At 38.8% G+C, this 22,202-nt stretch overlaps 1 protein-coding gene across 7 annotated transcripts in view; it reads right to left on the reverse strand.

Moving 5' to 3' along the window:
* DOCK10 (dedicator of cytokinesis 10) overlaps positions 1–22,202 on the reverse strand; it is a 244,890-nt gene that overhangs the window by 30,083 nt on the left and 192,605 nt on the right. For 6 of the 7 annotated variants that reach the window (XM_054700111.1, XM_037524147.1, XM_037524149.1 and 3 more), the window contains exons 28-42: positions 20,891–21,037; positions 16,641–16,724; positions 14,411–14,507; positions 12,604–12,648; positions 10,377–10,552; positions 10,130–10,246; positions 8,954–9,065; positions 8,083–8,204; positions 7,879–7,993; positions 7,734–7,800; positions 7,482–7,529; positions 6,562–6,663; positions 4,042–4,163; positions 2,684–2,796; positions 716–853 (exon numbers count right to left, since the gene is read on the reverse strand). In XM_054700111.1, the coding sequence (XP_054556086.1) occupies positions 716–853; positions 2,684–2,796; positions 4,042–4,163; positions 6,562–6,663; positions 7,482–7,529; positions 7,734–7,800; positions 7,879–7,993; positions 8,083–8,204; positions 8,954–9,065; positions 10,130–10,246; positions 10,377–10,552; positions 12,604–12,648; positions 14,411–14,507; positions 16,641–16,724; positions 20,891–21,037 (1,605 nt within the window). The remainder of the gene's footprint in view (positions 1–715; positions 854–2,683; positions 2,797–4,041; positions 4,164–6,561; positions 6,664–7,481; positions 7,530–7,733; positions 7,801–7,878; positions 7,994–8,082; positions 8,205–8,953; positions 9,066–10,129; positions 10,247–10,376; positions 10,553–12,603; positions 12,649–14,410; positions 14,508–16,640; positions 16,725–20,890; positions 21,038–22,202) is intronic. The other variant, XM_037524148.2, reaches the window with a different exon arrangement.

The raw sequence follows: 22,202 nt of genomic DNA on the forward strand, positions 1-22,202 counted from the left end.
CAAGGTCCTTCCTCCCTTTGGCTCTGTTCAAATTTTAAAGTTCTCTAGAACAAAATCCTCTTTTCCTTCTTTTTTAATCTATTTTTTTATATTTGCAAGTGAGGATATAATTTTATATATATATTTAATATTATTAAGGTCTATGTTGGTATTTCTCTTTTCTTGCAAGAAATAATCATTCTCTACCTTGTAAGTTTCTTTTGCATCAGCAACTGATGACAATCCAAAACAACGGAGAGTTGGTTTTTTTTTTTTTTTTGATAGGAAGAAAAAACGGAAAGAAAGAAGGAAGGAGGCAGAAGGGTAGAAAGGTAGAAAGAAAGATAGGAAGAAAGAATATTAGAAGGAAGGATGAACACATAGAAAGATAGAAAGAAAGAAGCCTAGTGAGAGTTCTGAAGTGCTTCTATTCACCCGACGCATTCACCTACAGGTATCACTTACAGGTGGCCTCAAAGATATAGCTTTAACCATTTTAATGTGGAAACTTTAACTTGTCATGAGTGGGCTTCACTGATTTTTGCCATTTTTCTGCTGCAAATACTTAAGACATGAGTTGAAGAGACTAATAAAATCAAATAATCTACTTAATGTTAATAAAACTAAATCAAGCAAAACAAAATAAGTCTTCCTTCCATAATGAGAGATGCAAAGGTCACCATGTGTTTATTATCATCCTTAACACAGCTTTCAGGAGAACCCAGGAGACCCTCACCTTGCACACAAACAGTCTCAAGGAGGCAAACACGTGCTTCAGAGCTGTCGCCGACTGATTGACTTGGAAAAAGAGCATGTAGGTATCAAACACCCTTTTCATCAATGAATTTTGACACTCAGATTGTTGGAGTTGTCTCTGGAAATTTAACAAAGAAGTGATTCAGGATGAGTTAAGCACCCCTGTATTCTTTCAAAAGCTATTGTGGTAGGCACAACTCTGGGTGCTGAATGAAGTGCTAAATAAGAAGATAAGGTTTTATGTTCTGAATGAAACTTACATAGTAGTGATTAAAAAAAAAAAACTACTACATAAGCAAACAATAGGAAGACATGATGTGATAGAAAGCAGCTACTTCAGGACAGGATTATTTATTATTATTTTTTAAAAATTTATTTATTTATGTATACAGGAACTGGGGTACAGGCCAGAGGTGTGGGGGCAAGAGGACCCACCAGAGACAGAGTGGGGAACAGAACAGGCAGACTGACTGAAATACACTGCTGAGGGTAGCAGCGGGTGAGTCAGGAGAGATCTGCTGTGCCATGTGGGTAGCTCCCTTGTCGGGGATCGAACACATGCTGCAGTGGCTGTGGATAGCTTCATAGGTTGCATCTTAACCCCTTGCACCACCAGGGAGTCCAGGACAGGATTATTTAGATGGTGTGGCTAGATAAGACTTCTCTACTGGATGAGTTGACATCTGAGCTGAAGGAGTCTGCCCTGGGTAGATTTGGGGGGAATGTTCCAGGAGGGGGAAACAGCTAATAGCAGCCTGAGTTGGAAGGGAGCTTGGGAGTTCACAGAGAAGCCTGAACATGGTAAGTGGATGGGATCAGAGATGGAAGGGACCGGTCACAGACAGGCATTCCTCATGGGTGCTGTAATGCTGATAAGCTGTATGAGATTTAAGTGACATTTCCATCGAGCCGTAAAGAGTTACAACAAGGCTTTTCACTTTTTCTATCACCATGCTGGCATTTCACCCAAAAGAAGGGCTTCCTTCCTGTTATGCTATTTGGTGTAGACTTAATTCAGTGGGTCTGACTTTTCCCAGTTCCATCCTTAATGCCTGTAAGTTTGTCACGTTGAGCTAATGATTTGAATAGCTTTCTTGAGGTATAATTCACATATAATTTCCAGTTTGCATTTTATGACATGAGATATAAAGGGAATCATACAACATCTATAACTTTTGGATGGCTTAGTTCCCAGAGCATAACCATTTAGCAAGCTATTTCATGCAATCAGCACCATTAAAAACGTCTATTTACCTGGTGATGTACATTTGAGCTGTTCCAGTGTCTAGTTATTAAAAATAACTAAATATTCCTCTATGAATATTTGTGTTCAAAAATTTGTGTGGAAAATGCTTTTCTTTCTCTTGAGTAAATATCTAACATTGCAATAGCTGTTCATATGACAGATGTACATTTAACTTTTTGTGTGGCCATACTCTTCTACTGTTTGTGCTCTTTTGCATTCCCATCATCACTGGGTGATGATTCATTCACTTCTTTATATCCTTGCCAAAATTTGGCCTGGTCAATCTTTAGTTCTATCCATTCTGATAGTACATAGCAGTATTGTATCACCAAAGGTATACGGTAGTGAACAGGCATACGAAAAGATGTTCAACATTATTAATCTGTTGGATTTACCCATCATTCAGTGCTTCCTTTGAGGTGGAAAAGACAGAGATACATTCTCACTTGGCCCTGCTGACCTGACAGTGAAATAGGGAAAAGCAGGAATAAATTGTGTCAACTGTTTCACAATAGTGAAATATGCACATGTATATCATCGAGCTTTAGTTAAGTTTTGATAAAATCTGAATCTCATCATTAACACGTTTTCCACTTCCACTTTCTATGTAAGGTTAATAGATTTCATAAAACATTCTTGACTACACCTGACAGTTCTACCTCCTGCTGCTCCTACTGCAGAAGTTGCTGTGACCTCACTCACCTGGTGAATCTGAGTGAAGAGGGTGAGCAGTTCTAGAATGGTCAGGCAGACCTCCGTGGCAATGTTGGCTTCAATGTCCACTTGGTGCCCAATGTCGATTTCATTGGAGTTGCCTACAAAACACGCAGTGGACCTTGTATAACGTAGAAATGCCTCGGACAACTCTTTGTGCCTTATAAGAAACTTTCTTCCATTACAACATATTCAGCAGCTACTGCTATTTTGATGAATAATTTACCAATGTGCTTCTGTTTGTTCAGCGCCCTTACTGGCTGAATCGAAACCACTAGATTGTTTTTCATGGCTGCTACAGGCTTCAGACTTGTGTCCCCCCAAATCCTTATGTTGAAGCCTTAATCCCCCATGTGATGATATTTAGAGATGGGGGTCTTTGAAACCAGGGCTTTCTTGAATGGGATTACTGTCCTTACAAGAAGACACCCCGGATTGCTGAGTGAGATGTTCTCTCTTCATCATGTGGGGACACAGCACGAGGAGAACATGTACAGGTCAGGAAGAGGCCTTCACTTGGCATCAGCTCTGCTGGCACCTTGACTCCAGAACAGTGAGGAATAAATGTTCTGTTTAAGTCACCCAGCCTGTGGCGCTGTGTTGTAGCATCTTGAGCTGAAATAGCATATATACCTGTTCTTAACGTCAGCTGCAGGGTTTCCAAAGGACCCTGCGTGGTCTATTTCCATTAATTTTTACTTCGCATCCATCGATTCACTCTTGACAGGGTCATATTTCTTTCATATTCAATCTGGGTCAAGTTTTATGCTTCTTGGCTGACAGACCAAATGTGCAGCCTCAGTGGACAGTGTCCATTAAGGGCTTCCTCAGAGAGGCCCTAAATAGATTCACAGGTCAAGGAATCTGTGACCTGTGGTCACATGTCCACTGTTGCCTACACACACGGATATAAAATATGGGGCTCCACTTCTTCCTCATTGACACATTGGACACCAGGTGTGTCACGGGTCCAAGATGTTGCACTCACTGCTTCTAGGACATGAGGATGCTCTGCTCCTCCCACAGAGAGAGGGCTCTGAGCTAGCTGAGAGAGATCCCGATAACCCACCCCACACCCAAAGGCCCTTGTTTCCAGAAGAGCTGTTCTCACTGCGTTATATTGAGAGCTTTGCCTCTCCCAGCTTTTCTTTCTCATAAAGACACTCCATTTTGTAAACCCCTGCCTGGTGAGTCTCTCCTCTAAGAAACATTCCTGGCCTACAGCTTGAAAAGCTACATTTCAGTGACACAGCAAGATTTCTGAAACCTTGTAACATATTCAAGCCCCAAATATATCCAGAGAAAAACAGATCACCAACTTGCTCTTGTTCTTCTGGTTTACTTACTGCTGTTGTTGTCTAACATCTGTAAGAGTTTGGGGTTGGAAAGGGCATTTTTGCCTCTAATTATAGGCAAAGTTTGTGATCTGTGTTGCTTATGTCCTTCATGACTGGACGTGGTGTGCATCCTGAAAATTAAATAAGAAAAATGGTTAAAGTCCTAAGGATGTGATGTCAAAAGTTTATACAAATATTCTAGATTCAGTCCAAAAATATGAATACAGACTTTATTAAGAATCTTCATTGGAGGTGGCATGATGAAAGGAACTTAGAAATGACTTTTGGGCAAATTTTATTTAAGCCAGAAAAGGATTCAGAAGGATAATAGCTACGAAAGGAAAACAGAAGAAGAGTAAGAAACAGTTAAATCTGCCATAAACATAGTCATTATTTTTTTTTTAATGAAGCTATGGAGGTCCATAAATGTTAAGTTGGGTATTGTTGGATGAGGAAGGCAAGTGGCTGACATGAAAAAGTATAATACTGTCCAGCTCAAATGTACGAAATTGTTTTTAGGAGGTATAAGGAGAAAAAGTAAAATCTGGTGTAAAACAGTGCTTGCTTTCCTACTTCTCTGTATTTGGAAATTCCTCGTGACTTATCATTTTGTTGGGTGTGCCCCAGGAGGGCTGACACGGAGAGTGAGGGGCTCTGCCAGGGCGGTGACAGGTGGCTGCACCTGCTCTCCTTCATGGCCCCTGGGGACAGAGCCAGTTGGGGACAGAGCCAGTTGGGGACAGAGCCAGCAGGACTGTGGAAGAAGGAATACTACCCTTTCTTGACATTCACTTAAACCCTATATACTTTTACATTTTTTAAAATTCATTTTTATTTATTTATGCATACAAGAACTGGGGTGTAGGGCAGAGATGCGGGGGTTGGTGGTGTTGAGAGGATTCCCCAGAGACAGAGTGGGGAGCAGAACAGGCAGACTGACTGAAACACACTGCTGAGGGGAGCAGCGGGCGAGACAGGAGAGGTCTGCTGCGCCAAGTGGGTCAGCTCCCTGGTTGGGGATAGAACTCATGCCGCAGTGGCTGGGGATAGCTTGGTAGCACTGAGACTTAACTCCTGTGCCACCAGGGAGGCCTTTACTTTTACATTTTTATTTTATTTTTTTGCTTGTTGTGGTCTCCTCTCCCATTCTCTTCCCCTCCCCTCTTGGTTGCTACACATCTATGGTTACTTTTCAAGGAATAGTTTTTGTAGTTTGTCTTTTTTGACTCTTTGGTTTCTCTATATCCACAGGTAAGTGAGACCATCTAGTATTCACCTTTCTCCTTCTATGATGCCCCATTTGACCCAGATAATAGAACATTTCTTTCAGGAAAACAGGTAATAAGAGACCTAACCCTGAAGACTTAGGTCTAAAAGGAAACGCTGGTTTCTTCTTTGCCACACTCCTCAAGGCTTACTCATTTCTGGTTTAATCAAACAGTCTGGCTGGCTGGGACTGAGGAGCTCTGACTTCAGCTTTCAGGAGGCAGGGGAGTCTGTGTGACTCCTGCAGCTGCAGGAATAATGGATCCTGGGCTGCATGGCTTGGACCTTTGGGCTGCTTTATTCCAAGTTTTGAGTCTACTGCATTCTGATTTCTAGGAAGGGAGGGGTGGGATTGGCCAGGATCTGTCTGGATGCTTTACAAAGAAGGCTGAAATCCAACCCACCAAACATCTACACAACTGTAGGGGCTGCAGTTTCTATTAAACATGGAAAGTAATTGTCTCCAGTCTTCCAGTCTATTGCCATTTACAAAAACATGCCCATTACAGTATTTTTCATTTACTTTCTTACAAGGAGAACATTTCACGGAGTCTCCACGGACAGAGAAGCAAAATTTATTCTATGATTTATGAGCTATATAACACTTTCACATTTCCTTCTAAAACTCTCTAAAATATAGCCATTTTCATATTATATATTATGATGCTACCCTTGGGAAGAATAAACCAAATTGGAGAAAATTTTTGCAGAATTCTTCTTTAGTAGACCCAGAGGAAATTTAAAGTAGGATCTCAGGGCAAATGTTTCACGTAGGATGGACTAATGAAAAAGGACCCTCCCTCTTACTAGTCTAATGGGGTGTCCAGATGTCTTCATTGCCTTTGGCCCTTTACAAAACAATGTCAGCTTTAAGAACACTGCTAAAATATTTGAATACTGAAAGGAATGAGCTTTGAGCCCACAGTTCTGTCACTAGGAGATGAGCAAACTCTAGAAGGCATTTATTGGAATTATGTCTACCTGAAAGTTCAATTTAAATAAGATACTGATTAAGCTTCATTCTCCTGCAAAACAGTGTGCTATAATGCATATAAGTAAGTATAATCCTAACCTCTCAGGTGTTTACCAGCTAGTGTGGCAGATAAAGAAATACTATGAAGTATCTTAAAATTTGCATTTCATTTGAAATATACATACACACAGGTGCATGGTATCCACATCTCCTACATATATGTATCCCACATATATGTATCAACCCCCCCAACATGTATAACTTAAAATATGAAGCAAATGCTACCTTACCATTGTGGTAAGAGGCCTGATGTTTGGCAAGAAGGATTAGATCCTTTGAGAGTCCCATTATTCTGAGTGGACTGCGTGAATTTTAATGCAGCAGCAATTTTTCTGCAAAGGAAAACTGAAGTTTTAATCATAGCTCAGTATTTTAAATATATATATATATATATATATATATGTAAAGAATGGCACTTGACAAGGTGATTATTGAAAAATGAAATATTTCATGTTATTAAAAATAAAATCACATTTCTTCTGGGAATTGGCATTTAGGGAAGGTGCTAGGGGCTTTGTTGTTTGGGGAAAAACTGACAGCAAAAAGCTTACATTTTTGTTTACTGGAAGTATTTCCTTAAATAGATAAAACTTTATAACTACATAATGATAGATAAGTGCATTCAGAAGACACTTTTCAAAGGGTTCCTCTTAGAAATTGTGTGTTTTGTGCTTTTTTTTTTAAGATTTATTTATTTATGCATACAAGAACTGGGGTACAGGCCAGAGGTGTGGGGGTGAGAGGACTCACCACGATAGACTGGGGAACAGAACAGGCACATTGAGCGAAATACACTGCTGAGGGGAGCAGCAGGCGAGTCAGGAGAGGTCTGCTGCGTCATGTGGGTATCTCCCTGGCTTGGGATCGAACTCATGCTGCAGTGGCTGCCAAGAGCTTTATGGGTTGCGTCTAAACCCCTTGCGCCACCAGGGGGGCCCTGTTTTGTGCTTTTATCCTTGACAGTTTGAATTATTCCTAGATCCACTGTGGATATAGGGAAGTCATCAAACTTCTAAATCTGACTGGGTCAACCTTGCAATCTTTATTGACATGTTAAGATTTCTGACATATCAGTCTACCTGATATATTAGTAGATGTCATAATTCTTTTTAAAAGACCAAGACAACCCTTTAGAATTTAAAATGATTACCTTATTATGTTGCGTTTTCCTAGATATCTGAAATTTTGAAGACAAACACTAGAAAGGGAAAAAAAAGTCACATTCTAATTATTCATACCCTTTTATTTATATTATCTGTTCATCGAAGTACATCTAATCTTTATGCATTATTATTGATAAGTATATCATTATATGGGTACTTATTCTTAGAATGAAGGATGGTTTACTGTGCTATTTTGAATGTTCCAGAAAAAAAAATAAGTAATCAACTCTAAAACTTACTCCAAAATGCTGAAGAAGTCAGACACCTCTGGACTGGGAGCTCTTTGCCAGTAAGCAATCAGAGTATCTGGAAGGAAACAACATGAAACATCAGGCTCTGAAACTCAAAACTTTTTAAAATTTAATTTTAAAGAGTTTTATTTACCTTCTGAAATTGTTTTCATAATGTGGAGAAAGCACATAAGAAGACTCCTGGTTTCTGATTGATCTAACTTATCAAATCGAAGAGTTGAACCAATCAAGGACAAGGGTCTAGGAATCTAGGAATGAAAGAGCCAGTAAGGATCGAGCGAGCCAGAGAGCTTTCTACTTTGGAACAAAATCGGTAAGTCTGAGAGGATGCCCTCACCTTTTCACAGTTATCAGTCTTCTCACTGCTTTTCTCATTGGTACTTGGGTTGGAGTCAAGACTTGCCAGGGATGCTCTGGAGTCAGCATGGTTTACTGTAGAAATAGCTATTGATGAAAAGGCTGTAAACACAAGCCACAGCACACATACGATAATGAGATGAATGGGCACACACAGACAAAAAGCTAAATGATGAACCAAAAGGATGTTGATCACATCATCTGTTGTATCATCAACACAACACAAGATTAGATCGACACATCTAGTGTTGTGAAAGGCTGACACAACAGAGCATGGGGTTGGTATTAAAGATGTATGACATTTTAAGTATTATTATAAGGGCTGTGTCAGCATTAAGGATTTAGGAAAATTTACCCCATTAAAAATGGAAATAAAGTAAAGCTTGTTCCTTTGATTTCTTAAAAACTTTTTCAAGTAAGTTTCCATTTTAAAAAAGTTCAGAAGGATAGTTCTGGGGAAGAAGCTTTCAATTTTTGACAGTTTATAAGAAATTAAGTTGACACTTCCAAAATAGTGCTTAAAAATAATCTTTGAAGTTGAAGGGCTATTATAATTTAGAAGGTTATATGCAATGCAAACTTGAAAGGTTGCTTCCAGAATCAAGCAGTTTGATAACAGTGAGTAGATTGCTCCTTAAGCCAAGTAAAAATGAATGCTAAATAGAAGAGGAAGTGGCCAGAAGGCATTCAAAGAAATATGTAAAAGACTCTTTAGTTATAGAGAAATAGCATACTTGTTGCCATGTAGGTGATGTGCAATTATGGGCACAATATGGGCATAAAGTACAATGAGATACAATGTACACAGGCATGAGTGTTAGACACAGGTGCCTTTGGAAAGTCTCATATACCTGCTATGGAATTTAAAACATCTTTGGAAAATGATGTATCCACGGAGTTTGCGTGTTTCATAGTTGACTGAGTGTGAAATCCTCCATTGGTGCTGAGGTCATCTCTAGACCCCTGTGTTCAAAGCACAGAAGAGATTAGCAGACTCATCATATTTCAACACTGTATACTATGGATGTCTTCTTGATTGCACTTTCAATTAGATCATAGTTGATTTGATGTTCAATATCCCAGCAAAGGTCTTCTACCAAAGTAGGCAGTGAAAGGGAATATAGTCAAAGCCATATTCTTAGTCAAAACATGATTTATGAGATTTTATTATTTTTTTTTAGTGTAGTGGAAACTTCTTTAGATATAGAATAAGTAGCTGTAATGGCTATTGATATACAATATAGATTATACATTAATATTATGGGTTATCTCCATATATTACTATTGCCAAAAATAGTTTTTAAATATGATTATGCACAAGGCTTTATGATAAAGTGTTTTCTGTTATACAATATAATCTTCATAAAAATCCAGCCGTGGAAGTCTTCTATCTAACTTCGTAGATAAAGAAATGTGACTCTAAGAGGTTGGGTCATGGAGGTAGTAACTGACACTGCTGGGATTTGAGAAAGGTACAAAGAAGAAACAAAACCCGAAGACAAGGCCCCTAACTTTCAGCTCACAATAGCTTGCATAATTACTGGATTCAGTGGCGTTGATTCATCTGGAACTGAACACTGATGATAAAGCCCATGTGGGCTGCTGTGTGGCCACTGTGCTGGCTCAGTGGAGCAAGGAGGAAAGCGACCACCGGGTGGGGGCTATGACAAGGCTCTCGGCTGTCCCAACACCAGGAGGACATAAAACTCAAGCAGAAGGGTGGGGAAGTGTGCACCTGAGGATGGGGTTGCCATGCATGCAACAAAGGAAACTGGTAAAAACTGCAGAGAATTGGAAGGTCAAGAAGAGAAGCAAGAAAAATGAAAGCAAAATGCTGAAGAGATGGACCAGGCAGTAGACTTCAGGGACCAATGTGGAACTAAATGACACTGATGTGACATCTTAAAATATATAGCAAGATGTGCTATTCCATCCCTGGCTCACAGTCTGGGGAAGATGGTTATCTAGGGCATAAAAAAGAAGCAAACTCTTTATTAAAATTCACATTCTAAAATGATGCAAATCACCTGATTAGACGTGTTGATGGTGAAAGGATACAGGTCCTTCAGGTAAATCCTTGGCATGTTGTCCAGGAGCATGCCATAGAGGGGCATGTATAAACTTGCTATCTGGTTCTGCTTTCCCTAGGCAGAAAGGGGGCCAAAAGAAATGATTCACACAGAAATCAATAGATTGGTAGATTTGATACGCATTTAATGTAGTGAGCCATTAAATGGTGTTTAAGGAAGTTCTGGAGAAAGGAAGGTCACTTACTGGTTCTCTGTATCGATCATCAAATGAATGCTTAGCCATTAGATTTTTTAGGACAGCTAATGCTAAGTGTCTGATATCCTGATCTTCCTGCAGAGCGAAACCAACTTCTCGGAGCAGAGTTCCAATTAAGAAGTGCTTGCGGCAAAATTCATTGGTGACCGAATATTCAGGCATATCTTTGGGGGAATGTAAAGGGATCATGTTATTGGAAAACAAATGATCACTTTATAATCAAAGCAGACATAGCAATTGCTCCCATTACTGGGAGGGAGTCAGTAATACAATCTTGCTTTAAGGAGGAGACATGATTAGTCTTTTTTCCTGGTCCCTTATTTGGGTCTTCTAAATTCCTGCTATGAGTGAGACCATCTGGTATTTTCCTTTTTCTTTCTGACTTATTTCGCTGAGCATGATCCCTTCCAGCTCCATCCATGTTGCTGCAAACTGCATGTTTTTATCTTTTTTGATCAATACAAAGTAAAAATCAAAATCAACAAGCAACTATAAACCAGAGACACACTATGGGGGAGGGGCATGAGGGTGGGGCGGGGAAAGGAAGGACTAGAGTCAAAATAAGGGTGGGGGGGTGCAATTGTGTGAGGAATATAACCAAAATGAAAATGCATACATTGTGCAAAGATGAAAAAAGATGTAAGAATTATATAAAATAAAATATTTAAATAAAAAAAACCATAATATTAACTCTCAATGTAAATGGAAAAAAAAAATAAAGAGGAGACATGAAAGAGAGAACCATTCAGGACCAAGAGGGAGGTTCTTTGGTTACTGCTGCAGAGAATACCTGATGTCAAATCTCCAAAAGTGGCACATCCTATAGTACTGCATCCCATATGGAGGAATAAGGAAATGTTCCTAGAAGGAATATGTTGAGATGGGCCTTTGAGGACATTGTTAATTAAGATTTAGAGGTGCAACGAGTTGTGGAAGCAGAGGAAGGTAGTGGAGGAGGTTGGGAGAAGAAGGGATGGAGATTTAGCTGGTGCAGAATTCTGGAAGTGCAGGTATGGGGGGCACAGTGTGGGAGCTGGTAACACAGCAGCCAAGGGAGGACTGGTGAGAACTGAGAATAGGGAGAGAGATTGGGACTAGATGATGGAGAAACTTCTGTGGAGACCATTTGCATTTCTGTAGGGAAGGTACCATCACTAGTGGCTTCAAGATCAGTGAATTGAGCAGACCCGTGTTTTCTTGATTAATTAATATGGAGGCAGGATGGAAATGAATTAGACCGCTGGAAGGTGTGAGGTGCAGACCGCACTACAGGGATGAGAGATGAGAGAGGAAAATCAAAGGGGGCTGGAAAATCTTGAGTCTGAATTAGGATGAAAGGAATGTTAAAATTTCCAGTAGTAACATTACTGGAATTCACAATGGTCCAAAGCGCTTCCTAAATATAACTGTTAATTAGCGTACCAGGGGCAGTGAGAACTCACGATCCTCTGCCAGCACTGCTTATGGAACTTCATACAGACTGTATAATTTAATTCTCGGGACAGCCATAATGTAGCTATGATGAGTGTAATGAACTATTGGAACATTCCGGCTCATAATTGACCAGGAACAAACTAAACATTTTGACTTTTTCAGTCCACAGAGATGCTTCCGATGGTGGGAGCTAAGGAAGCTAAGATCAAAGGCGTATTAATTGGATTAAATACAATTCCTCATGAAACAGTGAGGAGTAGTGAGGGGTCAGATACAGAGCACAACTCTTTAATTCCCAACCTATGACTGGAGCAAAGGTTTGCCCAGGCTATTTTATCAATAAGATAGGAACAGGTCCAAGTAAAGTTAAATTTTCTATGATATTAAGAATCTCAATCTTGAGAGGACAGTCAGGCTTGCGAAACACCCAGGCTGTGGTTCACTGACAGCCATGTATCATTTAGGGTTAGTTACAGTGAGTAGACACGTATCTGGGAATTTTATTTATGTTATAGTGTAAGGAACTTTCCAATGTTTGGGAAAAATTAAAAAATTCTCAAACTTTGAAGATTAAAATGTGAAAGAATTCAAGTTAGGGAATCATTTAGTTATCTATGATCAGCAAAAACTTCAGTGAACCTCTTCACTATTTTGACATGATATTAAATACATGTCTATTAGCATTTGGAAACTGGAAATTTGTAGTATCTATGCATATTAATATTACTGGACTGTGGTTACTGAAGCTGACATATTTTGGCATAAAATAATCACTATTTACCTGATGCATGCAACTCTTGAGTTGATTCTGAAGGTGTCAAAGGATCTGCATTAAATATAAATAAACAAAAGTTTAGATAAATTCATACTAAGATAGACACCATATTCAATAACTGTGCAATTTATACTGAACAATTAAAACATATTGTAAATTAAGTGAGTCTCTTCAATAAAGTTTTGTTTTAAGACAAAACTTATTTTGTTTGCTTATTTATTTCCCTAGAACAGAATGCCACGAATAGAAATTGTTTTAATTCTTAGTTTTCTACTTGAGCACGTAATTTTTCTATCACAAACTATTTGCTGTATAAATAAGACATAAAAGTAAATAAATCTTTAAAAAAATAAGACATATCTTTATGTTCACTATTAATAATACCATATTGACAAGGGATTGTTAAGACAAACAGACCAAAAGGAATTGAAATGACAAAACCAGAATTGCTCTTCTTGGATCGTCTTAACCAGATTGTCTAATATAATAATGACAGTTCATTTAAAAAAATAAAATTCAACAAAAAACTAAAAATGGTATTGTCCAAAACAACATTTCTAGACCCTTTTCTGTGAAAGAATTTAGATCAAATGTGTTTTATAAATTAGAGAGAATGAAAAATGTCTACAATTTCTATTTAAGATTAAAGTGATAAAAATTTTATTAGGCTTGATAATATACTTTTTTCTCCTTTAAAATATAATGTAAGGGCCCCCTGGTGGCCTAGCAGTTAAGTGTCAGTGTTATCATCCTGATTGCCTGAGTTCAAACTCTGGTCAGGGAGCTACCCACATGGTGCAGCAGACCTCTCCTGTCTCGCCCGCTGCTCGCCTTAGCAGTGTATTTCAGTAGATCTGCCTGTTCTGCTCCCCACTCTGTCTCTGGTGAGTCCTCTCACCCCCCTTACCTCTGGCCTATATCCTCATTCTTCATGCAAAATTAAATAAAGTTTAAAAAATAAATAAAATATTGGTGTAACCTCTAGTATGAAGAAGGGGGCTTTTGACCATCTTAGTTTCTGCTTCACATGAATAGCAAAACTAATTTAATCAATCACTGCTTAGCAGAAAAGTATTTTAAATTCCTAAATCATTTTAGAATTTTCTTTGCATCTTAATGTTTGATTAGTTTCTGGTGTCTAGATGGGTTATTGTCATTCTCTACTGTGACCATCCTGGTATATATAGATTTAATATTAACATATAATATTTTAACAAGTAGAATAAGTAGAAGTGTTTTCTGTAGATTATGCTTTAGCAAGTAAACAAAGTGTGAAGGGTGTTCTTACCTGCACACACCCACCTCTGCTTCTTTCTGACCTAGAGGAATCAGGTATTTAGTGTTGCCCTCCTGCCTGCCTGCCTTCTTTGAAGGTAACAATGTCCTTTGTACAAAATTCATTTTGAGAAACTGCATATTAACATAATTGCACACATTGACTGATAATTCTAAATGAACTTCTATTCACAAATTGCAACTGGTCCTCCCTGCTCTGTCTCTAAAAATCAAAGGAAAGCTGGTTTTTGGAGTCATACAGGAAAAAAAAGATAATACAGCTGTAGTTTTAGTCTCTGATTTACAATCATTCATTTCCTAATTCTGTTGGTCTTAAATGAAAAAGGAAACACAGAAAGAAACAGAAATACAGTGTGTGTATTCATTACCAAGGGCCAACAGTGGCATTTCAGCCTGATCACCTGGGTGGAATACCCAAGTCACAGCTGAGGAAACAGGAAAATAACCACAAACAAAAGTTCAAACAAACAAAAGTGTCTATTTTGTAGGAATTGATGGAAATTCTGGGAATAATTACCTGGAATGTTTGCTGAGCGTATGGGGAGACACAAAGGAATGAAGTGTTCATGCTGACATACTTCTTGAAGAAAATCAAATTTATACTGGCATAAGGTCTGAAAAAGAAGCAAACAGAAAGATTATTATTTAGACGTGAAGGAAGTGAGCTAAACCGAAACAATCTACACTTGACTCTTACGCCTAAAAAGATGAAGCTACTTCTGTGTGACCCTTAAGAGCTGTAAACACAGTCGGATTCCCCACCTTTGGAAATTGATCAAGACCCCAGGAAATGATCCCATTCATGACCCACAGTGAGTTTCTATGAGATATGATCTCACGAGTCATTTTTTTTGTTTTAGTTTCTGCTTCGCTTCTTTTATATTGTATCATAATATTATTATTTTAAGAAAAACAGTGCCTCCCCACATATGCAGAGCTCTGAAATGACACTCAGATGATTGAACAGATCATTACATCAACTCCTATGATCCCGGGAGCTAAGGAAGACCATGTGCAGATGATTTAAAATTAGTGTCTTTCTCTTGGTGTGCCATGTGCCCTCAGAGGGCATAATTTAGTTCTACCTTTTCCCGTCCTAGCAAACAGGTCTGTCTTTTCAATTATGTTTTGATTAGGGCAGTGATAAATGCCGTCCAAACATGGTCTAAGACCACTTAATACATTTGCCAAAAAAACGATCACACAATCTGGGATAATTAGCACATTCATAACTGTCTTAGTCACTGCCAGACAGATAAGGAATATATTTGTAAGATTCAGATTTTGTTTTTCATATTCACGAATATCAACTTCCAAAATAAAATATATTCCAATTGCTCAGTATTTTAGAATTCTCTTTTGTAGCAACTTAACTCAATAATTTAAAAAACTGCCATTTCAAACAAGGATAGTACCTGACTTAATTTTTGAATATCAAGTGAACAGGAACATAATTAAAGTTTGTTAATTATTCTTTGAGCATATTCTGTTTGGTCTTTGAAGAATATATGTAACTTAGGTCCACTGGGATTATATTTAAAAGGATATGCTGTACATGTATGTGTAACTGGAGCACTAATGAAGAAAATTCTTTCAAAAAATATTTACAGAGAGAACTGGACTCTCATAATCCTTGTAGTTCAAAGTCAATATCCACTGCCAAAAAATTAAAGTTGAATCTCCTGAGCATGGCAGGAAATGCTGTAAGAAGATCGTTATTTACTTTTGGATTCTCTACATTGGTTATTCCTTTGCAATACCTCAACAGCTTCCCTTAGGGGACTGACCTTGCTTCTGAAGGGTAAAGGTTAATGGGGCACTATTAGTTCAGGTGCTCCAGCTTCCCTCTTTAAGAGGCAGGCATGTGACCCAAATTGGCCAGCCTCTCTGAAATGTAAATCGTGAGCAGGAGGAGAGAATGGTTGCCATTGCCATTGATTCATTTAAGCAGGGGCAGAGGTTGGCCAAAAGGTTCTTCCTTTGTGAGGTTACTTCTGTGCCCCGGAAGTGCCTCGGCTCCTGCTCTTTTTCCATACCCTGTCCTTCAGACCTTTCATCCATGCTGTTTATTCCCAACGTCCTGCCAATAAGTCCCCTTGTGCTCTAATTGAAGTGAGTTTCTGCAATATGCTTCTCAAGAAACCTTAATGGATACTCTATGACTAGTTTATTTCCAGACTTATTTTCCTCTAGCACATGCCAGACTCCAGCCCAGTGGCTCTCAGACTTGAGTCTTGGTCTGATACAGGTGCAGCTGCTCATTTCTGAGGCTGCTCAGTTCTGAGGTGATGGGACTTTGCTGGTGTGGGGATGGCATGTGGACAATCACAGGTCTCTGGAGGGCAATGTCTCTGCCTGTCTCCCCATACATGCTACTAGGAAGGGCAGCCACTGTCTGATTTTGCCCTAGACTGTAGTTTCCAAGAAAGTGGGACTTTCAGTGCTAAAACCCAGAGAATACAAGCAAACTGGAGTACCAGGGATTGTAGCCGAGAGAACCACTCCTTCCTCACCCACCAGAAATAGATGGAAAACATAAACACTTTCATTCCACTTGCCTTTGACCCCCTGAACCCAGACTTGGGAGACATATTCAGTGGATTGTGTCTAGTTGACACAGAAGTTAATTTTTGATGCAAAGAATGGACAGGTTCCTGTTTCAGGCAGATCTATGTAGAGCCCAGATTATTTATTTATAATGCCATTGCTACTAAACTAGAAAGCCCGCACTCTTGCACTGGTCTTACCTTGAGGTCGCCAGAGGAGAACATGCTGATGTAATTGTTGACCATCTTAAACACGAAGCCCCGGTCCATGAACGTAAAGCAGCGCTGAAGATAAATTCAGATATTTTTATTTCAAGGATCATTAAAGATTTTAGAAAAAGTGATTAAACACATTGAAGTAAAACAACAGTTTCCTATATGTGTCATCTAATTGCTTTTAAAAAAATCCCTCATAAGTGCTCATTCACATACAACGATGAAATGAAGTATTAGAAATAGTACAAAGGTCAGAAAGTTACAAGTCCATAATTATCAATTTTAGAAAACATCATTTAGATCTTTGCAATTAAGTATATATATATATTTAAAGACTTATTTATTTATGCATACAAGAGCTGGGGTGCAGGCCAGAGGTGTGTGTGTGGGGGGGTGAGAGGATTCACCAGAGAAAGAGTGGGGAGCAGAACAGGCAGAGCTACTGAAATTCACTGCTAAGGGGAGTAGCAGGCGAAGCAGGCGAGGTCTGCTGTGCCATGTGGGTAGCTCTCCGGATGGGGCTCCAACTCATGCGGCAGTGGCTGTGGATAGCTTCATAGTGCTGACAATTAAGCCCTTGCTCCACCAGGGGGGCTCTTTGCAATTAAATATTATAGCCTTGTCTCAGTCACTTAAATACTGTGTGTTTTAGTGGCCAATGGCTGTTTTTGAGCTGTCACAACAAAGTTGGGTAGTTGTGGCAGAGGCCATATTGCTTGCAAAGCTAAAGATAATTTAGTATTTGACCTGTTACAGAAAAAGTCCCCACATTCCTGATTAAGAGGATAAATTAAACCCCACCAAACTTTTTCTCATGTTGGCTTAATACATTGAAAGTCAAATATTCCAAAGTAAATGCAAAAATACATTGCTGGAAAGAATTAAAAATCTATTTGACACCACCATTTGTGAGAACAATGAGCATTTACTTCTATAACTGATTCATAATGAGCTATGAAAGCCCAAATTACAAAACAAACCCTGAGTGTCCCCACCTTTTCTAATATAATTGACCAACCACTGCCTTCGTTTGCTTTTCATCTTGGCTGATGTCATTTAATCCTATTTAGACATTAGTTTATGAGTTGCTCATAGCAGCTTTTGCGAAGATGAGCTTTCTGGCAAGCGTGGATTATCCCCAAAGCACAGAGCATCTGAGCCAGAGAGTAGATACAAAGATATTTCCCTTTTAGAAATTCACTTAGCCATACTTTTTTGATGTTTAGGGATAAACAGTGCTGCTATTTCTTTAAACATATTTTGCTAACAAATTAACTCTCTTCTATTAGAGGATTTCCAAGTGGTTTCTCAAAGCTAATTGAAATATAGTGATTAGTTAGGCAAGTGGTTAAAAAGATATGGTTGTCTGAGCAGGAAAGTAAAAATCAGAATGACCTTCCTTTGCCACCTCCTTGGGAAGAGACTTGCAAAAGAAAAGTATTTAGACAGGAGGCTCAGGTAAGTAGGGCTGTGGCCCAGATTAACAGCAAAACAAGGAAAAAATATAAAAACTGCTAAGCAGTCACATATCTCACTTCTGACCTACATTGAGAGGACAGTCAGGAAAATGTACAAGGATTTTGCAAAATTGCTGCAAAGATATTACTTTCTCAAGATATGAAGTGAAAGAAGTGAGTCAGGGTGTCTGTACACACCCACACCAGAGACCCCACTCTTCATCTTGGGAAATAATTCTGGCAAAGTAAGGTAGTGCAATTTAATTTCAATTGTTAATTCCAGTGACAGCTAATCCACAGTGTAGAATTAAAGAAAACAAAAGAGGTCAAAGTCATCTGATGTATCAGTTGAGTCAGTAAATGTTACCAGAGTTGAACTGTGTAATCCAAGTGGCAGTGGGCAGTGTTGAACACCTGCAAGCTCAAAGTTCATTACTTTAATTTTTTAAACAGATTTATTTATTTATGCTTACAAGAACTGGGGTACAGGGCAGAAGTGTGGGAGGTGAGAGGATTCACCAGAGACAGAGGGGGGAACAGAACAGGAGGGGAGCAGTGAGCGAGTCAGGAGAGGTCTGCTGCACCGTGTTGGTCACCTCCCTGGCTGGGGACCGAACTCGTGGTGCAGTGGCTGTGGATAGCTACATAGTGCTGTGTCTTAACCCCTTGAACTACCAGGGAGACCCCTCAAAGTTCATCACTTTAGAGGCATTGGAGCAAATGACTCCATGCACGTTTGCATGAAAAATCACTTCCTCTCTGTCCCTTTTTTTCTTTTAATTCAAACAAGTTATCTCATAAACAAGTGTAAAGAAAAAATTTTTCTGTGTCAACACAAATGCTCTTGAAACTGAAAACAATGTGTGTAAGAGGGATTTTCTAATGCACAATCATTAAACTAATGTTTCTATTTATTAATTCCACATACAAGCATTGCTCTCAATTTGCATTGCTGTGTTCTGAACCTCCAAATCTCACAGAACCACCTGCACCACCAGCAGCTGTCTGCTTCATTGTGTCCTTTCTCATCTTGGACAGCTTTTGTTTGCTCCCCTGTAGACTTTAGTTTATGAAGCATCAGCAGCCATCTTTGAACAAATGTGTTCCAAGGAAAACATACATTTATTCCAATAGGTACAGAGTATTGAAGCCCAGGAGAGTAGAGAAGGAGTCTTTTTTTAAGAGACATGCTTACCCATCATTCTTTGAAATTTAGGGAGGAATATTACAGATATTTCTTTGAACATATTTTGCTTATTAATTGTATCATATTATCATTTGCTCCAAATTTTCTCTCCTATTAAGTGCTTTAAATAAAAGATCTTCACAGTAATAAACCTTATTCCTATCGTTCTTAAAATGTTGTAGAATATGAGTAATATTTTTCTCCTTTACTCTCGTCCCTCAGCCCCATTCCTTTCTCTCTCTAGAAGCAATATAAAAACAAAAATGAGAGGAGAAATGTTGAAGAAAAAATAAATTCAGAATGAGGAAAAATACAGTGTATCCTTTGAAATAATGCTTAACACATTAAACTAGAAATTAGGCTGGATTAAGACTCAACAAGACAACTCAGGCTTATTTTCCAACTACTTCCACAGCCTCTTAACTTATGTTGTTAGTATATTTTATCTATATAGTATACATTATCTATATATCTATAAAGCCTCATGTCTATCCAGCATGTTCTGGGATCTACTTAAAAAAATAAAAGTGGCTTATCAAGGCCTCAGTAGTCAATAGTTGGAGAAAAGAAGGAAGAGAAGAAAAACTAACTTTTCAGTTGGGTGAATCATCTGGTAAATGGTAATTCATTAGTTTTTTATTGTCTCTGCATTTTCCTTCTCAATTCAGTATGCATGTCAGGAAACCAAAGAACTATACTAATTGTGTTATCATATATGTAAATATATAATTATATGTGTGTGCATATACATATATATTGCTTTCTGTAAGTATACATGTATACTTACGTATATTTAGTATAGAAATTGCTCAATATTTTAATTGAGTTAATATTCCTTATACGTGATTAGTGCATAATATTTTCATCATTTAAAGATTTATTTTATTTATGCATACAAGAGTTAGGGTGTAGGCCAGAGGTGTGAGGGTGTGTGAGAGTATTCACCAGAGACAGAATGGGGAGCAGAACAGGTGGATCCACTGAAATACACTGCTGAGGGGAGCAGTGGGTGAGTCAGGAGAGGTCTGCTGCGCCATGTGGGTCAGCTCCCTGGCTGGGGAGCCACTCCTGCTGCAGTGGCTGCGGATAGCTTCCTAGTGCTGAGACTTAATCCCCTGCGCCAGCAGGGAGGCCCTATTTTCACCATTTGAAAAAGAGCCTGGAGGTCATAGAACAGAAATGCAAAATCCCCCAAAGTTTCCCAAAGTGTCTCTATGGCATCAATCTTAGAGCCACAACCAATCACAGCACCACTTCAAAGGCAGAAATGCCTGAGGGAAGAAAAATGCACAGTGAAATTTCTTTCAAAACTTGAATTATTTTTCTTTTAAAATATTTAGAAGTGCTCTTATTTGACAACCCTCAAATGGATACTTTTATCTAACCTTGGTCTTAGTTCCAGGAGACCAAATTGGAAACAAAAATTAAAAAGTATTTCAGGCAGTAAAGACAGGAGATGTTAAGTATTCACCTAATTGTGCTGGTTTTGACTCTTTGTCATAGATGAAGATGTGATCGATTCACATTTAGACCTTATCGCATCCGCTCTCACGGGGCCAGGAACGGAACTGTGACCTTGGATAGAACTGTACCTTAAGAAACTTGGCAACGCTGTGATTTGCTCTTCTTGTTTCTTCAAGTGCGTCTTTGTATTTCCAAATCACGTGATCGCATAGGACCATTACCAGATTGTCCAATTCATTTTGGTAAGATTCAGGAAACCTTTGAACCCGGGAAAGCTAAGGAAAGAATGGATCATTTATTTATAATGTGGCATGTGAAATACTGGAAGCCTGGAAAAAAATTAACTGAAAGACTCACTTCATTTTATATATCATCAAACAAAAAGAATCCTTTTGAAAAGTTGAAAGCAATAATAAAATAGAAGCCCTTTTAATTTCAAGGTCATTATTCCCATCATTTTCATTTAATTTTCCTTTTATTTTAGTCAATAATTTTTTCACCTTGTCGTTAAAGAGTAAATTATAACAAATATTCAATGCAAAATAGTCAAACAAAGTAGCAATGTACAAGGAAGAATGTGTCCATTTTCTATGACCTCTCACATTTTAATTTCTCCCCATTTTTCCTCAGGAAATGACTCCCATTAATGGCCTAGTGACTATTATTCTAGATTTTTTCCCAGTTCTTTTTTTTGGTAAAGATTTATTTATGCATATAAGAACTGGGGTACAGGCCAGAGGTACAGGGGGTGAGAGGTTTCACCAGAGACAGAGTGGGGAGCTGAACAGGTAGATCTACTGAAATACACTGCTGAGGGGAGCAGCGGGTGACACAGGAGGGGTCTGCTGCACCATGTGGGTAACACCCTGGCTGGGGATTGAACTCATGCTGGAGTGGCTGCGGATTGCTTCATAGTGCTGCGACTTAACACCTTGTGCCACCAGGGAGGCCCTTGTTTGACAGTTCTTCATGTAATTTAAACATCAATTATTTTGATTTTTCACACCAGATTTCTTATGCAACTACACAAAATCAATGAATGAATAACTGATAAATACAGATAATGATTTGAAATGGTGACTTCCAGCGGATTTAACTCCATGGTACCAGCAGGACGTCACAATCAAGTTAATTTTTCCACGCAATGCAGAATGCTTTGCCTGTGAGATTGTGTAACATACTGACTAAAACCCTATGTGTCTCCACATGTCCCCCTCAGGTCCAAGAATTCACTGCTCCTGTTTGAAATGGGTCACTCTAATGAGAGTCACAACATAGGCAAAGTCACCAAAACCTTCAGAGATGCTGGCTGAGGGTTAGCAGACTTTACAGTGGATGGCAGAGGAGGGATTATGTAGGACCCCAAGACCACCTGCAGTATCAGGGGCCACAGTCATTCCCATTATACTCCATCTTATAAGTTTCCTTTGCTAAAGAGAG

The sequence above is a fragment of the Talpa occidentalis genome, unplaced genomic scaffold, assembly GCF_014898055.3.
Source record: "Talpa occidentalis isolate TD23 unplaced genomic scaffold, MPIMG_talOcc4v2.1 talOcc4.3, whole genome shotgun sequence".
In the NCBI taxonomy this organism is placed as follows: domain Eukaryota; kingdom Metazoa; phylum Chordata; class Mammalia; order Eulipotyphla; family Talpidae; genus Talpa; species Talpa occidentalis.